Source organism: Brienomyrus brachyistius, chromosome 10 (assembly GCF_023856365.1).
Source record: "Brienomyrus brachyistius isolate T26 chromosome 10, BBRACH_0.4, whole genome shotgun sequence".
NCBI classification, from domain to species: domain Eukaryota; kingdom Metazoa; phylum Chordata; class Actinopteri; order Osteoglossiformes; family Mormyridae; genus Brienomyrus; species Brienomyrus brachyistius.
The window spans coordinates 17,558,494-17,576,012 of NC_064542.1; the positions used below are offsets into that span (position 1 = coordinate 17,558,494).

Sequence of the window (17,519 nt, forward strand, 5' to 3'; positions counted from 1 at the left end):
ATGTGTGCACTACATGAAATTAATTCAATATAATACAGTTTAATATAAGCAATGTAGAGCAATTTTTCGGGACAGGTACAAACAAGCGAAATAGTACAGTCAGCGAGCATACTGAAGTCCTGACATTTAAAACGTATTATAGTTAATAAAATGTACGTTTCTTGAAAACGTATACATTCATAGTGCACAATTGAAAGAAATGGAACCTTTCGTGATAAATTTGGCATTAGCGAACGCTCTTTATTCACTTTTATATAACTTATGGAATATTCTAGCTCACATTAAGAAAGGACCGACATCAACTGAGACTAGTATTATGGTCTCGCGAGAAGTGTCGAACAGACACAAGGAAAAGAAAAAAAAAAAAAAAAGGAGGAAACGGGCGCGACCATTTTGAAACAAGGAACTGCTTAGGTAAGATGGAAGCTTAAGTGTTCCTACATTTCGTTCTTATATACTCATTTATTATACTTAGCAAAGTCTACCCATGTCGGTTCGTCATAAATATTAACACTCCATATAAATGGCAAGCTACAATGTACATAGTAGCACCGGGTAACACACCGAAAAGCTTTATGTCTTTGTCATCGCGGCCAGTGTGTAGCGAGACTCGTATATCGGTTCGATGAGTAGGTGCTTTATTTTCTATGCTGTTATTTAGCAAGATATATAAAATAGATTTCGAATGTTTAAATGTATGGTTATACATTCGAAAATGAAAACTCGCATAAGTGACGTAATTACGAGTAGGGAGGAAACGTCGTGGATGAACGTATCTACCAGGCTAGCTTCGAGCCTTATTTAGCATTTTTTGGCTAGCTTTGTGCTTTATGGCGCTAGCAAGCTAGCTTACTTCCAATGAAGGGCATTGAGAGTTCCGTTAACTCTCATGCAGTTAAGATTTTAGAAAAGTTAAATTTGTGCTTTTGTAATACAGGTAGGCTATTGGTTATACTGACCGTTAAATCAACGCCTAAGATTTATAGTAGTTCATTACAATTAGCATTTATCCGAACGGCGTCGTGTTCCCGGAAGTGAGGCGCGTTAACTCGCCGCGCCACCACCGCCTCTCATTCCTCTCCATACTGCTGGCGTGCGTATTGGCGCCTGTGCTATCGTCATGGATGCAGCCCCTGCTTATCATTAAGCCGATGGAGTATAGTAGCTCTGTAGTGCATCTTATTAATCAGCATTTTAGCTGACGAACACCACCTGAAATGTTTGTGTAGGATCCTGACACAATATAACACGTTCGCTTCGTAGTTTTCAGCATTACGTATTTAAGTGTTGATAAACCAACAATGACTGCAATATTCCCGAAAACCTGACAAATATGCTTTCAGTAATAGTTCAGTTATGAGTATTTCTTATTCAGGTGGGAATTTTTTAGAAATTTAAAGTGTATGTTTGCTTTCATTATTCTGAGAGACCCCTAGTACTGACATAATCGTTTTTGCTGATTGTCTCCTCTTTCTGTTAAAGGAAGAATGGATAAGAGCAACACAGTGAAGCTGTTTGTGGGGAATTTGGCCCTGGACACGACCCAAGAAGAGCTGTCCTCCATCTTTGAGCCTTATGGGTCTGTGGTGAGCTGCAGTGTGCTCAGGCAGTTTGCCTTTGTGCACCTGCAGGGCGAGGGCGCTGCTGCCAGGGCCATCAAGGAGTTGAATGGCCGTGAATTTCGTGGGCGTAACCTGGTTGTGGAGGAGTCACGTGGGAGGCCATTGCACTCGACCAAGGTGTTTGTGGGTAACCTGAGCGGTATGTGCACCACAGAGGACCTGCAGGAGCTTTTCCAGACGTTTGGGAAAGTGCTGGAGTGTGACAAGGTCAAAGGTGAGCGGTACTCTTCCCCTGGGTTTTTCTTGCTGCTGGGTAGGTACTTGGAGTTCTGAGGAAACCGTCGTATTACTTATAACATTGTATGGTTTTTAGGAATCGTTGGTTCACATGGCTACCTGACTTGCGTCCTCAGTTATAGGAGCTGTAGTTATAGGAGCATAATGAAAGTGATATTTAGACTCTCATGTTCATGACTAAATACTGTTTCTGATTTCTGAATTGGTGCTTGTGAGCTTGAGTCCTTCCTTCAGCTCGTCCTCCAGGTGGAGCCTAGTTCTCTCCATCTTACTGTAATGCCTATCTTTTGGGTGGGGCGTAGCTGGTGTATTTAGCTGTCTGTGGGTTTGAATTCTGTGGCTGGCAGTGTAATCAAATCACCATTGCCTTAGTACCCCTGGAGCGCTGCGCACTGACAGATCCGTGCTCTGACTCCAAATACTATCACCTGCATATAGTCTGTCTTTCACGAGGCACTTAGTATGATATGCCGAAAGAAAAACAAACACCTATGTGCCTACACTTGTTTTTTCCAAATAACCAATTTAGTTTATTAGGTAGCTTTTTCTAGTATTAGTTTTGCTCCATAAAATACATGTTATTGCTAAAATTAGGATAATAAAAGGCAAGCGTGGTTACATAGTGTTGCAGTACTGCTGTATACCACTTTAGGAAGCACAACTTGGTTCCGGGTAGTTGTAGACACATGCCTTGAATCAGGCTGACAGCCACGTTCTGCTCGTTCGCAGGCTATGCCTTTGTGCACATGGAGAACAAAGAGGATGCGCTGCAGGCCATCGAGGCGCTTCACGGGACCTCCTTCAAGGGCCGCCCACTTTCCGTGGAGCTCTCCAAGGTGCAGCCCAGCAAGCAGGCGCCCACCGGCAAAATCCCCTGTGTGAGCTGCGGCAAGCAGGGTCACTACGCGGGGGAGTGCCCCATGGGCAAGCCCACTCTGGAGCAGTACCAGAGCCAGGCTGCTGTGCTGGCAGCTGCTGCCGCTGCCGCTGCTGGGCTCCCACTGCAGGTGCAGCAAAGCGTCCACAACTCGGTGTACAACACGTCCACCTTCGACCCCACGTACGCGGCCCTCACGGGCCTGACGACCCGCAACCGATCTGACGGTACTCCGGTGAGCCCGGCTGTGTACGGGGCCCTCGCCAGCCAGGTGTACGGCGCCGTTGCCAACCAGCTCTATGGCTCCATGGCCAATCAGGCACTGACCTCTGGCGCCACCCAGGTGTACAGTGGCATGAGCACTTCAGAGTATGGCCAGGTGACAAACGACTCGGCCGCCGCCGCCGCCGTTGCCGCCGCCGCTGCCTACAACACCCAGATGTACCCACCGGCCATGGGCAGCCCCATGTATCTGGGGGCCGGGGAAGTTCCCTCGGGCACAGCGGCCGTGAACCCTGCGTACAGCGTGGCGCCTGCCCTCTACAGCGCCAGTCCAGCCTATGGGAGCACTGACCCAACGGCACAGGCCATCTTCAAGGCGGCACGGGCACATTACTTTGCCCAAGGCCAGCAGGTCCTTGCCGAGCAGCAGGCCGGAGCAAAGTCAGGCGAGCGAGACCGCAGCCCTTTGCGCCGCTCGGCGCCTTTGCTCCCCGACCCGGTGCCCAAACCATTCATGCAACAGAGGCCCAAACGTAGAGCCCTCCTGCCCACACCCTCGAGCCGGCCAGAGGATGGCGCTGCAGCGGAGGAAGATCCCGTGGCGAGGTAGGCTGTGTCTTCACTTATGTTCATCCTGTCACTGCTTTGTGGTAGGAGGTCGTGCCATTGAGCTTGCTGCTGCTTTGTTTGTTTACTTGTGCTTTCCTTATTTCAGGTATTATGCAGACTATTACCAGCAGTACCAACAGTACCCCCAGTACCAGTATGCCTACCCACCCCCAGACCCCCTGCCCCCTGTGCCTGGCCAGGATGCCCCTCAGCCTCCTGCCCCGGGTGCTGCCACGTCGCCCAGACTGTATGAGCCGCCGCCTCCGCCGTCGTCGCACAAGGAGCCCCTCTTCCGCCGCCCTGAGCTCCCCCCTCACACTCCAGAGCCCCCGTTCCGATAGTGGCCCTGCCCTCCCTCCCGTGGAGGTCGTGTGTGTGAGCGTGCTTGTCTGTGTGTACCAGGGTCTTTAAGGACTGTATCCCAACTTTGGTCCTTTGTCAACTCATTTATAGGCAGGTCATTTGGAGGAAAGATTTGGTTTTATCCTTTAAAAGTGGCTTCAACACATACAATAATTTGTATTACTCCTTTTGTTAAAAAAAGGTCTTTTTTTTCTTTTCTTTTTTTTTGTTTGCTGGTTGCTGGTTATTTTCTTGGTATTTGTCATGTCATACAGCACTGACTACGTTCCTACTTTGGTTTAATTACAATTTCAGATATATTTTTTTGGGAACTTTAATTGTAAAGCAGCCTGGCATTTGGACTGTTATTTCAATATTCTACTGTTGTCTTAGCAGTGCATTTAATACATTCTGGACATACATGGCCTGTCTCTCTCCTTTCCCCCCCTCTCCTTAGTGTTTTAATTTGGTGTAAAACAACCCCCAAACAATTTGGTAGGGTGAAGTGTTGAACACATGATGATGTCATATAGGATCAGGGTTAGTATCTGGTACTTTTCTTTGGTTCTACCAGCCACTATAGTGGCGGTGATGTGGACAGCCCTGACATTTCTGCGTCTCGATGGGCTGTGGAGAAATAAGCAGGCACACAGGCAGGGGATCACAAGAGCTATAAGACTCCCCCCCCCTCCCACTACTGGGACTCTACTGCACACACCCTGCATCTACCTCTCGTTGAGATGCAGCTGATAGCACGTGGCCTGTGGGCTGGCCGGCCAGATAGCCTTTGGGATTGACTTGCCATATGACAGCAGCTAGCTTGCCAACCCATTCGCCTTCACCCTGAAAGGGGATGGTGTGTGGTGGTGAAGATTTTTGTAACTGCTTTTACTTCATTCACCCTCTGGATGTGTCCATAGGGCCCTCACTTGTTTGAACTTTAGTCATGTGTCTAATCTTGTAAATAAAATTGGAAAAAGGGACTCAATCCATTTTCATGTAGGTGTTTTGCCTTTCTGTAGCCAAGTCTGTGCTGTATGTTGTCACTGAGGTGTTTGTGCCATTGCTGCCAGCAGGTGCATTTTTGCTGCAGGTCTCACCCATGTGCCCCATCTACTCTTAGCACTAAATGTGCTCTCACTCCTACCTTTATGTGATACCTCCAGGTGGGATACTGAGCTCAGAGCAGGCTGCTGCAGTCTCTGGGTGCATGGTTGGTGTAAGGCCCAAGAGTTATACAAGCCATGAAAAAACAGCAGTGTCTGGGGCTCTGGACAGTAACAAGTTGCATGGTTCTAGCACATGGGTTTCGCAGCTTTTCTCAGCTTGTGTGTTATGAGTGTGCACAAAGTCACAACATTGACCAAAAGTAACAATTTCACTTTAATCTTGCACAGTTTCTCTACAGCATAAAATCAAATCTTTCCAACCATTTCAAGAAACATTTGAACTGTCTCTGCAATGAGAACAATGTCTCTTATTTGAATGAAAAGGGTTAGGGCGAAATGGCACATTTAGCCTTGCAAACGTGAAGTTGTAATAATAAATAAAAAAAAAAACATCCCTTATCACTCAACCTTGAGCACCTAGTGAAATAAAATGAATAATCCATGATATTGGAAAATGTGTTCAGTTTGTGTACAGTTTTTTTGTAACTGGGTTCATGTTTTAAATTGGCAGTCAAAATGCAATGGATTGTTTTTAAGTTTTATATGTCCCTTTATCAAATCATGAGAAAGGGTTAGAAATTTCAGATTGTTGAAACACAATTTGTTCACCTTTTGTTTTTAAGTTTCTGAAATTGTACTGAATTGACCTGAGCTTCAGGCCTTACTCCTTTGTGTTTTATAAGGGCATTTTGCCCTACGTAAGATTCAAAGGAGCTTCTTGTGGTTTGTTTATATATTTTTGTATTTTTTTTCTTTAATCTTGCCCATCCTGACACATCTGGTCAAGATCTTCCCGTTTTCTTTCTTGTCCAGCTCTCTCCTCTCCCTAGGAGTGTGAGTGACGGTTTTCCTTCCTTTGAGCACCAGCGATCGATATGATGGTGAGAACAGGGAGCGCTCACGCACACACGCGTGCACACACACTGAGCCCTGCTCATCTGCATTCATAACCTTGCTGTCCCAAACCCTTACATTTGGGGTGCTGTTAGGATGAAAAGATGTAGATGTCCTCTCCTTGTTGTTAGCATGTGTTTTTTCCTTTTAATTTTTTGAAAATCTACATTTCATGATAAATATGTATTTGCATTAAAAATAAAGAATCTTAACAGTATTATTAATAGGGCTTGCAGGGTTTTCATTACTTTATATTCTTATCAGGGTTTTTGTACAAAAACCACAGTCTACAGGATGGGGACTTTGCATAGCCCAGTGTTGAACTGCATAGGTTCCAATGACACAGTGTGTTCAGTACAGCTGCCACAACATTCAGTGCTATCTGCAATGCTTATTGGTGTCCTGTTCCTGGTGATATGTCAAGGAAATGCCCAACGTAGCATGTCTGTGACATTTTACTATGCCGAGTGAATATAGTGTTGAGGCAGGTGGCCGTGATGTGAAAGTAGGAACAATCAGTGGGTTGTTTTTTTTTTCCTCCAAATTAGGGCAAACAAAAGAAGGTTCTCCGCTTGTTTGGTACTTGGCACAGAAGGGATGTTGGTTGTTTTGCTGGCACTGCAGTTCTGCTTATCTGTTGCTGTGATTATGGCCACTATTCTGTAGAAGTGCATGTTTCTCTTCTCATTCTGCTTTTCAAGATCATTTTTCCCCCTTTGACTAACTATTCCAACTGAATTAGGTCCCAGGCCACCGGACGCCATGTGCGTGTGATGTGGGGGGAAGAAAATTAGCATCGCGAAATGCTGTGGAAGCGCCCCCCCCCCTTCCCCTCAAGGTAAAAGCACTGAGACCCCGAATGACGCCTGCGCCTCAACAGTACACTTCCCCCCCCCCCGTCTACCCCATTCCAACGTCTTGGGTACATGAAGGCCGCTATGGACCGCAGAGGGTCATGGGTTATGCACTAACCAAAGACTGGAGTCAGTGGTGATGAGCTGTTAGGGAGTGCACGCACATACATTCTGTGAAGTCGGCTTGGAGTTCTGTTCCATGTTTTGTGGTAGGTGCGTGTGTGGGACAATACCCGCATATGCCGTTTTAGGCCTGCTGGATCTGAGTGCCCCCCCCCCCCCGTCCCCCCTGAGCGCCTGCCCGCCGTACACGACGTTCGCCGCCGCCGTCGCCCCCCCCCCCCTTCTGGTTCTGCTCAGCCTTTTGCAACAGCAGCCCAACTGCCCAGGAGCCTGGTTCTGGTACCCCAGGGATTACCCTACTATGGGACTCTATAACAACTGGTAGTCTCAGGAGACCCAGTTTCTCAGAAGAGTGGGTTGGTTTTTTTTCTCGTTTTTTTCCCCTCTCCCCATCTTTGACATCTTGTGTGAAAGGGACTTGGATTGGCTGATCTGGCCCTGATTGGATTGATTTATTCAGATTCTACCTAGGAAAAATAAAAACAAAAAAACTTGTCCATGGGGCATCATTTCAGTCATGTTTTTAATAAGTGGCGGACTTGTATCCTGTGGAACAATGAAAAGTAGACCTATGCGAATGCATAGAGATTATGTATCTGCAAATTTCATTCAAGTCCCCCCAAAGCCCCCAGCCTTGCAAAATATCATAGGATAGGCTTTTTGATTTTATGATCAGCAGCATATGTTAGCACTCCTATGGGAAGTTTTTGAAAGGGCATAGTTGAACGTTGGTGGAAAGGGAAGTTGCTGGACATGTTGCATCGGCTTGTTTTTATGGTGTGTGTGTGTGAGGATTTTCCATTGGTACACGGGCGCACACACGCACACACAACTGAGGTGTTCCACCTGTGCTCTGAACAGCTGCAAGGCGCAGTGCTGTAGAGAGGCTGAGGTGAGACGGGGGTTCCCCTTTGTGTCGGCATCTCTGCATCACCCCACCGATGAAGGGATGGATGGATGGATGGATGGAAGGTAAGCAATGCATGGGTCACCAGCTCCAGTCCATCCCCATTCCCTAACCCCCTCCACCATAGAGCCCCCATCCCCTATCCTGTTCCTGGAGGGTAACAGGTCAGAGGGCACTGTGTAAGCAGTCACACTAGAAGCCTCCCAGTGCTCTGCACTGGAGATGGTCGTCGTTGAGCTTGCAGGCCGCTATGCCAACTAAAGGCACTAAATAATAGCTTTTCTCTTTAACCAGAACTAATCATTTATGCCCGTTTGTGTCAGGTTTAAATTAAGACCAGCACAGATCTAATCACATTTCTTTGGGTAGGTTCGGTCCAAGTGTGCAACAAATGTCCATTGTCTTTAGTCATGTTTATTGTGCAAGATCTTCCACCCTCATGCAAGTAACCCCCAATCAAATCTATCCATATGTAAGCCATAGTCTGTGAAATGCAGTGGTGGGTTTAGCTGATTCTCAGTTCTAGACCCTGGATTTTTCTTTTAATTTTGGTGGCCAGTGCATAGAAGTATTGTAACCATGTTGAAATATTCAGTTAGCAGGGATATACACAACAGACCAGCTTTTTTGTGGTATTTAAGTTCTATTGAGCGCCATAGATTTTGAGCACGGTGTGTGTTTTGAGCATTTTGGGCAGAAGTGTAAAATGTGCATGAGTTCTCTCAGCCAGTTTAAGTGGTGTGGTAAATTTAGAAAATGGAGGGCAAGAGTTTTTCTAGGTTGGCAAAATTAACATGTAGCTTAATGATTTATTTGCCAGATGTGCAAGTTGATTTTGTTTAAATAGGATTCTTGGTTTTAAAATACTTGTTAGATTTATTATTGCATTAGAACTCATTTTGGAGCCAATAGAGTAGATGTATATTTTTAAAAATCACAGAATCAACAAAACTATGGGGACAAGTTTCAACTGCTTTACCTCAGGAAAGGGAACTTCAATTTTTTTTTGTATTGATGTTGTGACCATTGTATTGTCTGGTATTTGGGAATAAATGATCTGTTGAGAAAATGTGTGTTGTGTATTTCATCTGTGGGTGAAACTTGGAAGATATTTCCGTCTGAGTGGGCCAGTCTTCTGGACCAATTAATTTCGGTTTTCTGTCATATATGCGACTTGCACTTGAAAAATGAAAACCTTTCTTTCAAAAAGTAAATGGTTTCACATTTCCTGTAAAATAGGTTTGGATTTAGATGTCTTACAAATCAGTACTGAAACAGATTAAAGTTAAGTGCTGTCTGGAGGCAAATGGGGTGTAAATGTTTGAAAAACCTAACCAGTAGGCAAAATGTATAATAAATTAATGCGCTTGATTTAAATACTGAAAATTGTGACGATCCTTTCGTTCTTGAAGGTTTTATTATGAAGTCGAATAGCTAAATGGGAAAGCGTACAATAATACGGAATTTCTATTTTAATTCTTACATTTGAGTGCGGTTGAGATTTTAAAACTCCAATTTTACGGTTCTAATAGCATGCTGTTGGTCAATTAACTATAGGGAGCGCGCGAACCCCCCAGTCTATCCTCGTGTAAGCCATATTTTGTGAAGTGCAGTGATGGGTGAGACGTTTTTGCGCATTTTTTTTAGTCCCAAGAAAATATACTTACGCGCCCAATAGCAAGCTAACGTGCGATTTCACGCGCTAATACGCGCTAATGATTGGCCGGATCGATTCTCAGCCCCGCCCCTTAACTTGTTTTGGGTTAGAATAACTCAGGGCGCCGAGCTGTATACCTGTGCTGCTGGTTGAATTAATTGTCGGTATTTGTAAGCTGCAACTCACGCTATCTCTGTGGGCTAGTACAATTAAGGTCTGGATTGAATGGATTAACTTCCATTTAATACTGCTGACGCCGTTAAAAAAATAATATAAGCCCAAAGGAGACAAGATAGCACCACATACGCGATCTCAAATATTGTGGAACACATGACCCAAGAAGACGAATGGCACAAAGATTACCTCCTTCACCCAGCCTGGGAAAAGCAACAGAGGAGGTAAGAACTATCCCCTGCAGTATGAACTTCACTGAATTGTATGCCCAATGTGTTAGGAAATAAAGGTTTAAAAATCGAATTGTCGTTTCAAAATACAAAATACCTGCACAGTATGCAGCCTCAGACATGGTCATCACAGCAGCTTTTTTTTTATTACCCTCTGTACAAAATTCGGTCAACATCCCAAGACAATACGAAAATAATAAATAACCTCTCAGTAATGACTCCCATCTGTTACTTTTATCTTATGTAAATTTTAAATATTGTCGAACGAAACTATTCAATATCTGCGTGTGTTATTTATAATACGGAAGCTTCATATGCATAGTCCGGTGAGTTTTACGAGCATTCAAATAAAACTGATTTCCGATTAAGACAGTTTTGAAGTTAGTCTGTAAATGAAATGGTACATATGACTGGAAAGTGCTTTGTTTTACAACTTTCAAGCACTCAAAGTGTTTCTTTGGGTGAAAAATTTACTCGGCAGGCAGCAACTGACGGGAAATCGGTTGGGCATTCAACCACAGTTAACGCTCCGTTTGATTCATGAGGTACTGACGTCTTCACAACTTCACAGGCATGAAAGACTTCAACATATGGCAGACCCCATATAGTTAGTATGGGGGAGGTCAACTAACCAGAGAGAAAAATCGACATGGTCAAGAGTGGTGCAGAATAAGCTGGTTTTAGACATAAGCTCTAGCGCCTTTGCCCTGATACAGTTCCTCTCTAAGCATCTCCCATCTTGTATGTTCCCATTAATTGTTCCATTAATGCTGTCCTAGTAAGTGCTGAAGTCATGTGTGATGTTATGTCATTCATATTTTTTGTGCGTCTTTGATGCAGCATCATCTGAGTAGACTTGCTAGTCCATACCACTCTTTCCCTGCGGTGAATTGGAATTAAGGTGACCAGTGATCATTGTCGACACCCCACAGCGCATAACAATAAAACACGTCCTCTGTATTTAACCCATATGTGACATAGCTGGGGTCAGTACCTTGCTGGTCAGCAATCTTTCAATTAGAAGTGTGCATCCCAAACTATTAGACCACTGCCCACTTTTCAAAGATTACAGCCACAGGCCCCAGCAAGGATTGAAGTCACGACTTAGGGCATAAGAGCGGAAGAAACTTACACTAATTTCATCAGTTCAGAGGCTTCTTCACTGCGGTGGAATGGATATGATGATTTGCTGCAGCTGTCTCATCTCCCTCCTAAAGACACCAAACTGAAATGAAAAACATACTCTAATATTACTCCTTTGACAACACAGTCTCATTGACAGAAATTAGGATCTATGATGGTTTTAGACAGCAATGTAGTTAATAGTGATCAATGATATAGTCTAATTTGGAAATTAGATCATGGAAATGTTCTGTTTACCACCTGTGTCCTGTCATTAGGGGCATGTGCTTGTAGAGGTCATCTCTGGTTGTCGAGATAATTTCACTTATAACATGGTGGGGGGGGTCACCACACTTACCTTCTTCTTACAGTACTGTATATAGTGTTTGGATATATAGCCTACATGCAGCCCTCTCCTTACAGGTGATAGAAGATAAACGTTCTGATACAGCATTACTTTGTAGCACTATGTGACGTAGGCCTACCATATTCCATCTCTGGAAAATCAGCTTGGCACCAGTTTCTCACTGCTGACAAACTCCACAGGTGCCTGAATGAGGTGAGAAGCTCCTTCGTACTGTAACATGGCATCTTTCATTCTACGTGCTCAACATTTCAGAAGGAAGAAGGAAAGGGAAGGGAGTCTTTCCCAAAGCGACTAAGAGTATAAGAGCAAAAAGTTTAGTATTTGACATTCTCCATTTCCATTCTTACTTGGACTTGAAGTTTTTAGAATTAGCATCAATTATGCTAATTTCGTTGAAGGAATGCACCATCCCCACAATTCTTACCACCTTCACCCCCTCCCATATAATCTGGTATTACATCAAACTCATATTTTCCCAGAATATTTTCTTTTTAGAAGTGGCTCTCATTGAACGTTAGGCTGGAGGCCTCTGTGCTGAAAATAATTTTGAGGCAGTTCCCACAGAAACAGCATAACAGATTGATTGCATGTTTTCTGAAATGCAGCGCCAGACCCTTGGTCCATTGGATCATCTTTCTCTCATTTGTTTTTGCTCTATCAACAGCAGGTGGCTCCCAGCTCCAGTCAGCAATCGATACATGTCAGATTTCACTCATAACGTTAGCCGCTGGCCCAGCATGAAGAGTGCCTAACCTGAGTGATGACCTTGGACATCATCCCTGTAAATCCAGAAATACTAAGTAATTGTTACCTATTTTCTGTTGTCAGGTTAATTTGAAAGTTGCTAGGCTGTTTATTTTTATGTTATATTTTAAGACCATTGGGTTATTGATGGGGCGGCATGGTGGTGCAGTGGTTAGCACTGTTGCCTCACACCTTCTGGGACCCGGGGTCGAGTCTCCGCCTGGGTTACATGTGTCTGGAGTTTGCATTTTTCTCCCCATGTCGTCGTGGGGTTTCCTCCGGGTACTCCGGTTTCCCCCCACAGTCCAAAGACAAGCTGAGGCAGATTGGACTTGCTAAATTGCCCGTTGGAGTGCATGTGTGAGTGAATGGTGTGTGAGTGTGCCCTGCGATGGGCTGGCCCCCCATCCTGGGTTGTTCCCTGCCTCGTGCCCATTGCTTCCGGGATAGGCTCCGGACCCCCTACGACCCAATAGGATAAGCGGTTTGGACAGTGGATGGATAAGATGGATGGACGGTTGTAAGAACAGCGCTTCAGTTCTCAAACCTGAATTTAGGGACACCATTCACTGTATTCATTAAATTTCACCACCAGCTCACATTAATTAACTCAAAGAGGTATTGATTAATTAAACAATGTGTACTAGTGGTTAAGTCAGCAAATATAGTTTTACACGAACATGAAGTTAATTTATACATGATTGTCTTCGCCTGGACTTCTCACTTACGCACTTACTTTTTGCTGCACTTATCATTCACATCCACAAGCTTTTAAACGAGTCTTTTAATACAAAAAGAATTTTAATATTCTTAGCAATTTCTTTTGCCCTTTTGTCCTCTATCTACTAAAGAGGGCTTGCTGTTGTAGTGTCAGAGAAAGACTGCCCCCTATTGGAATATCAGTGGTGAGAATTTCCACATCAGGTAAGCGCATAGTCCCACCTGCTTCTCATAGATTGCGTAACTCTTCTGTTGAAGGTGAACAGACAAGTGTGGCATGTAAAAATCAGCTTTTTCACGTGTCATTTGCAAATATTAGCTTTTTATTAGCTTCAATATTATGAAGATTTTTCTGTGGCAATATGAATATTTGGAGCATCTATCTTCAATCACGTTCTCTTTTCTTCTTTTCACCCTTCATGGCACTTTTACAAAATCACTTTCTAAGACTATCCTTAAGCTTTCCCCTACTCCTGTACAACACTGTCCTCCTGATTACTCTGTTGCTCCATTTTCTGATTTTCCCTTACTACTGGCTCCTGTGTCATGGAGTTAAAACATACGACTCTACCTCCTACCAGACCTGACTCGTTCATTTCGCCAAAAGAACTGTCTGCCTAATATCTCTACCCCTCATCTCACTTGATTAACAGACCTCTAGTGTCAGGCATTGTTCCAATGGATCTATAAACTAGTGTACTTACCCCAGGTCTCAAAAAGCCTGTTCTGGACCTAACTGATCTAAACTATATTGGCCAATTTTCAACCCTATGTTTAACCTGCCACTCCTCTCCACATTATAAAGAGCTGTTGCTGCCCAGTTGCAGTCTAATTTACCATCAAACAACTTGTACAAACCTTTCCAGTCTGTATTCCATTCACTTCACAGTACTGAGACACTCCATAGTAGTGAGGGACTAAGTGACGCTTCATTAACCAGCTGCTGTATTTTTGAACCCACTAGATCAGGGGTGTCAATCTGCAGTCCTGGGGGGCCGGAGCCCTGTGTAGCTTAGTTCGTTCCCTGTTCCACCACAAATGATTCAGCTCAAGAGCTGTGTGGTAATTAGCACAAGGAGTTGAATCAGGTATGTTTAATGAGTGGAAACCCATAAATGTGCAGGGCTCTGGGCCTCCAGGACTGGAGCTTGACACCCGTGCACTAGATAGTGCTCTCTGATCAAAAGTGGGGACAAAGCTTGCCACTAAGCAAACCAAGAGCACCATCTAGTGGGGTCAAAAAATGCAGCAAATGGTTTAGGAGGTCTCTCTTTGTCCATGGCTACTGCTAAGGGTTCTTAAGCCTTTTCTTGGCAGCTGATACTGGGGCTGTTGATATTCTTTTTCTTTTGGATATAAGCTCTGTTTTCGACACCATTTCACTGCTGGTCGACTTTCGTCTATTGGCATTATTGGTGCTGTACTCATTATATCTAATATCTTTCTGATTGACAGCAGTTTATAGGCATTAATAATTACAAATCCCACACTGCATCTGTTATGCAAAGTATCCTTATAGGTTCAGTTTCAGGCTTCTCTCCTCTTCATTTTTTATATTATCTTTTGGATACATAGTTCAACGTCATGGACTGTTTTCACTGTTACTCAGATTTATACCAGTTCTGGATGAAACACTCCCTACACCCTCCTGTGCTTACTGTTTGCATTCATGATATTAAGTTCTGGTTGACATTTAACTTCCTAAAACTGACCGCTGACAAATCAAATGTGCTAATAATGCACCCAATAACCTGTCTGCCACTTTGATATATCTTTTAATATTTGAAGTCAAATTCCCGTTAATCTCTCTCAGTCTCTCTGCAATCTTGTTTTTTATTTGATTAAAATCTCACCTTTTATGCTCACATTCGCTCATGGACCAAGTCTGCCTTCCTTCATCTTTGCCATTTGGCCATGCTACACTGTAAAAAATAAAAAAATGTTCAGCCAACTCAAAAATTCAAGGCAACATGCTTCAATATATTTTTGAGTTAAGTCAACTCAGTTGCAAAAGTTCAACAAACCTATAGACAGAGGTTCAGCTAACTTTAACTTCAGAGATAAGGCGACACTGTAATACAAGTTAGATTAACCTAGGTACATTCAGTGTTAATTTTAACACTTTACAGTGTGCAGTGAGTATTGTTTTTACAGTATTAATCTTTATTAACTCTAATAGTGTTAAAATGCATGGTCTTGCTACCCAGGATATTGCAGAGCTCCACCTTGCTTATACACCTGCCCATTCCCTCAGGTTGCAAATACTGGTCTCCTGGTGCTGCCTCGCCTTTGCGTGTCTTCTATGGGTGGCAGGGCTTTCATTTTTTTTCGTTCCAAAACTTTGGGACTCGCTCCCACAAAGCCTCGGGAATTATCCTCCATCTTTTTACTGAGTGATTCACATCCCGTACTTGTTCTTCATCTTTTGGTGTTGCAATTTTTCTTGAATGTCTCATTCAGTGTGTTAGCTTATGGTATATTCTCTATATTGATATGTTCCTATGTTCTCTTTCTGAATTTGCTTCCATGCCCACATAATAATAATAATACTAATAATAATAATAATGATAAATAAGAAGCCCTCAACAATTGTAATATTCAAGAGGAGCTTAAATTTTGATAACTGATAATTGCATGTTCTTTAATGATCACTTTTTGGATTTTTAAAAATTCATGGGTTGTCATGGGTGAGTTGGTTGTGTGTGTTGCTTTGTTGTTCCCAGTCTTCATCTGTTTCACCCTTACAGTATTTGTCAGTGGGTTCTGTATGTGTCAAGTAATTGTAAGAGTTTGCACTGTGTGTGGCGGAAAGTAGAGGGTGGCCTTGCGTGTCTGTCCTGAGTGCTTCTTCAGAGTGACCCCGTCGAGAACCTCAACACATCTTTTGAAGTGGCTAAGAAATACCTGGACATCCTCACGATGCTGGATTCTGAAAGTGAGTAAGCAGAGCCCCCCTATAACTGCTCTTTTCTCTTCGGTTTGTATGAAAGGCTATTGGGTGAATTGAGTGCCATTTGCTTCATATCTCAGTGCTGTACTGCCCTGCGTTTCTTAAGGTAGCGGCGTAACAATGCACAGTGGCACAAATATAATTTGTTAATGTTAATGCAAGATGGCAAAATAGGCATGATCTCAGTTTTGCTTTGAGATTTTATTTTTGCATTTTGCTCTGAGCTCTGCAGAATAAGGGAAAAACTGCAAAAGAAAAAAGAAATGGTTTGAAAACAGCTTTATTGTAAATATACATGCCTAAAAAGAATAAATAAGAACTGTGAGGTCTTAGTTCATTCTTAGACTTATATGTTGCTTATACATTATACATTAATGACATTCTTAATGTAATTCTCAATCTGTGCGGTGCAAGATGATTTTCTGAATATTCTGACAGTATATGACAGATAATTTTCAACCTTTGCATGCCTGTTGTAATGTTGAACATCTGGTGCTGATCAAATTTTAAGAGAAATTGCACCAGGATTGATGCAGCGCCACATAGTGACAGCAGGGAGAAAGTCAGCCCAGACACTTAATCTTGTCAGCTTGATAACTCAAAATTTTATTTGGCTGATTTTTTCCAAACTGCAGGCACATTGGGGGGGTTAAATGGAGCCTGCAGCCACCATATGGTGAACACAGTCATCTTCCATCAGAACTTATTATGTGGATCTTTTTGTAACCTTTTCAGGAACATTGTACAGGTCAGTGATTTTAAACGTGTAGGGTGTGACATGGTCTTCTAAATATTCTATAATAAAATGTAGATTGATTTTTGGTCGCTCGGCTCCCCACAGCAGTGAGGTAGCCTATCAGTGAAATATTTCACAGGGAAGTCGTGAAATTTATTGTGGGAGAATGTGTCACTTTTTGTGTCACTTTTTTGGAGAGGTGGAGAGAGTGTGTGAGGTAGGCTTATATTTTCATTTGGTGAAGTTTATTGTGGGTGCCCCCCCACCCCCAGCTCAGTTATATTTATTGGAGAACTTAATTGTGCCATTAAGCCGTAGTCCTGGCCACTGGCACATGAAAGAACAGACACACATCTGGTGAACCTAATTACATTAATTCACATGAAATGCTCCAGGATCACTGAATACATGGCTTTACTGCAGTAAAACCCCATGCTTCACTCTCAGTTACAATGACTCAATTACTAACCTGTGTGTGTGTGTGGATGGATTATGTTTATATTACATTGCGGAGAAAACAGTTATTTTCACATTGTGGGGACCATATTTCAGGTATTATTCTTGTTGATTGTAAAGAAGACCGTTTCACTTTTTATGCCAAATATATGCTCAATTTGAATTTGATAGCAGCAACACAAAATTTGGGACAGGGGCGTGTTTACCGATGTGTTGCATCCCCTCATCTTTTAACAACAGTGTAAATATTTTGGAACTGAGGAGAGCAGTTTTGAAAGTGAAATGTCCCATTTTTACTTGACATAGGATTTCACCTGCTCAACAGCTTGGCCTATCCTTTGTCATATTTTTTGTTTCATGATGCAGCAAATGTTTACATCATGTAGGTAAAAGAAAAGGTGATGCAACACTCTGGTAAACATGCCACCGACGTCTTTGAATGTAGGCTGACTAGCTGATATTGGCTTACCAGTGTGTTGTGAGGGGGAAGGCAGGGCTGTATCATTA

At 43.3% G+C, this 17,519-nt stretch overlaps 1 protein-coding gene across 2 annotated transcripts; it reads left to right on the top strand.

The window, feature by feature from the left end:
* Positions 1–377: 377 nt before the first annotated feature.
* Positions 378–8,925, top strand: rbm14b (RNA binding motif protein 14b). Of its 2 annotated transcripts, XM_049027466.1 has the most exons (6): positions 378–414; positions 1,483–1,836; positions 2,589–3,564; positions 3,674–5,959; positions 6,715–6,810; positions 7,811–8,925. In XM_049027466.1, the coding sequence occupies exons 2-4, from the start codon at positions 1,488–1,490 to the stop codon at positions 3,906–3,908; spliced, it is 1,560 nt and encodes a 519-aa protein (XP_048883423.1). In that variant the 5' UTR covers positions 378–414; positions 1,483–1,487; the 3' UTR covers positions 3,909–5,959; positions 6,715–6,810; positions 7,811–8,925. The 2 variants fall into 2 exon arrangements, with proteins under 2 accessions (XP_048883423.1, XP_048883422.1); XM_049027465.1 differs by having other exon boundaries at positions 3,674–6,810.
* Positions 8,926–17,519: the final 8,594 nt, after the last annotated feature.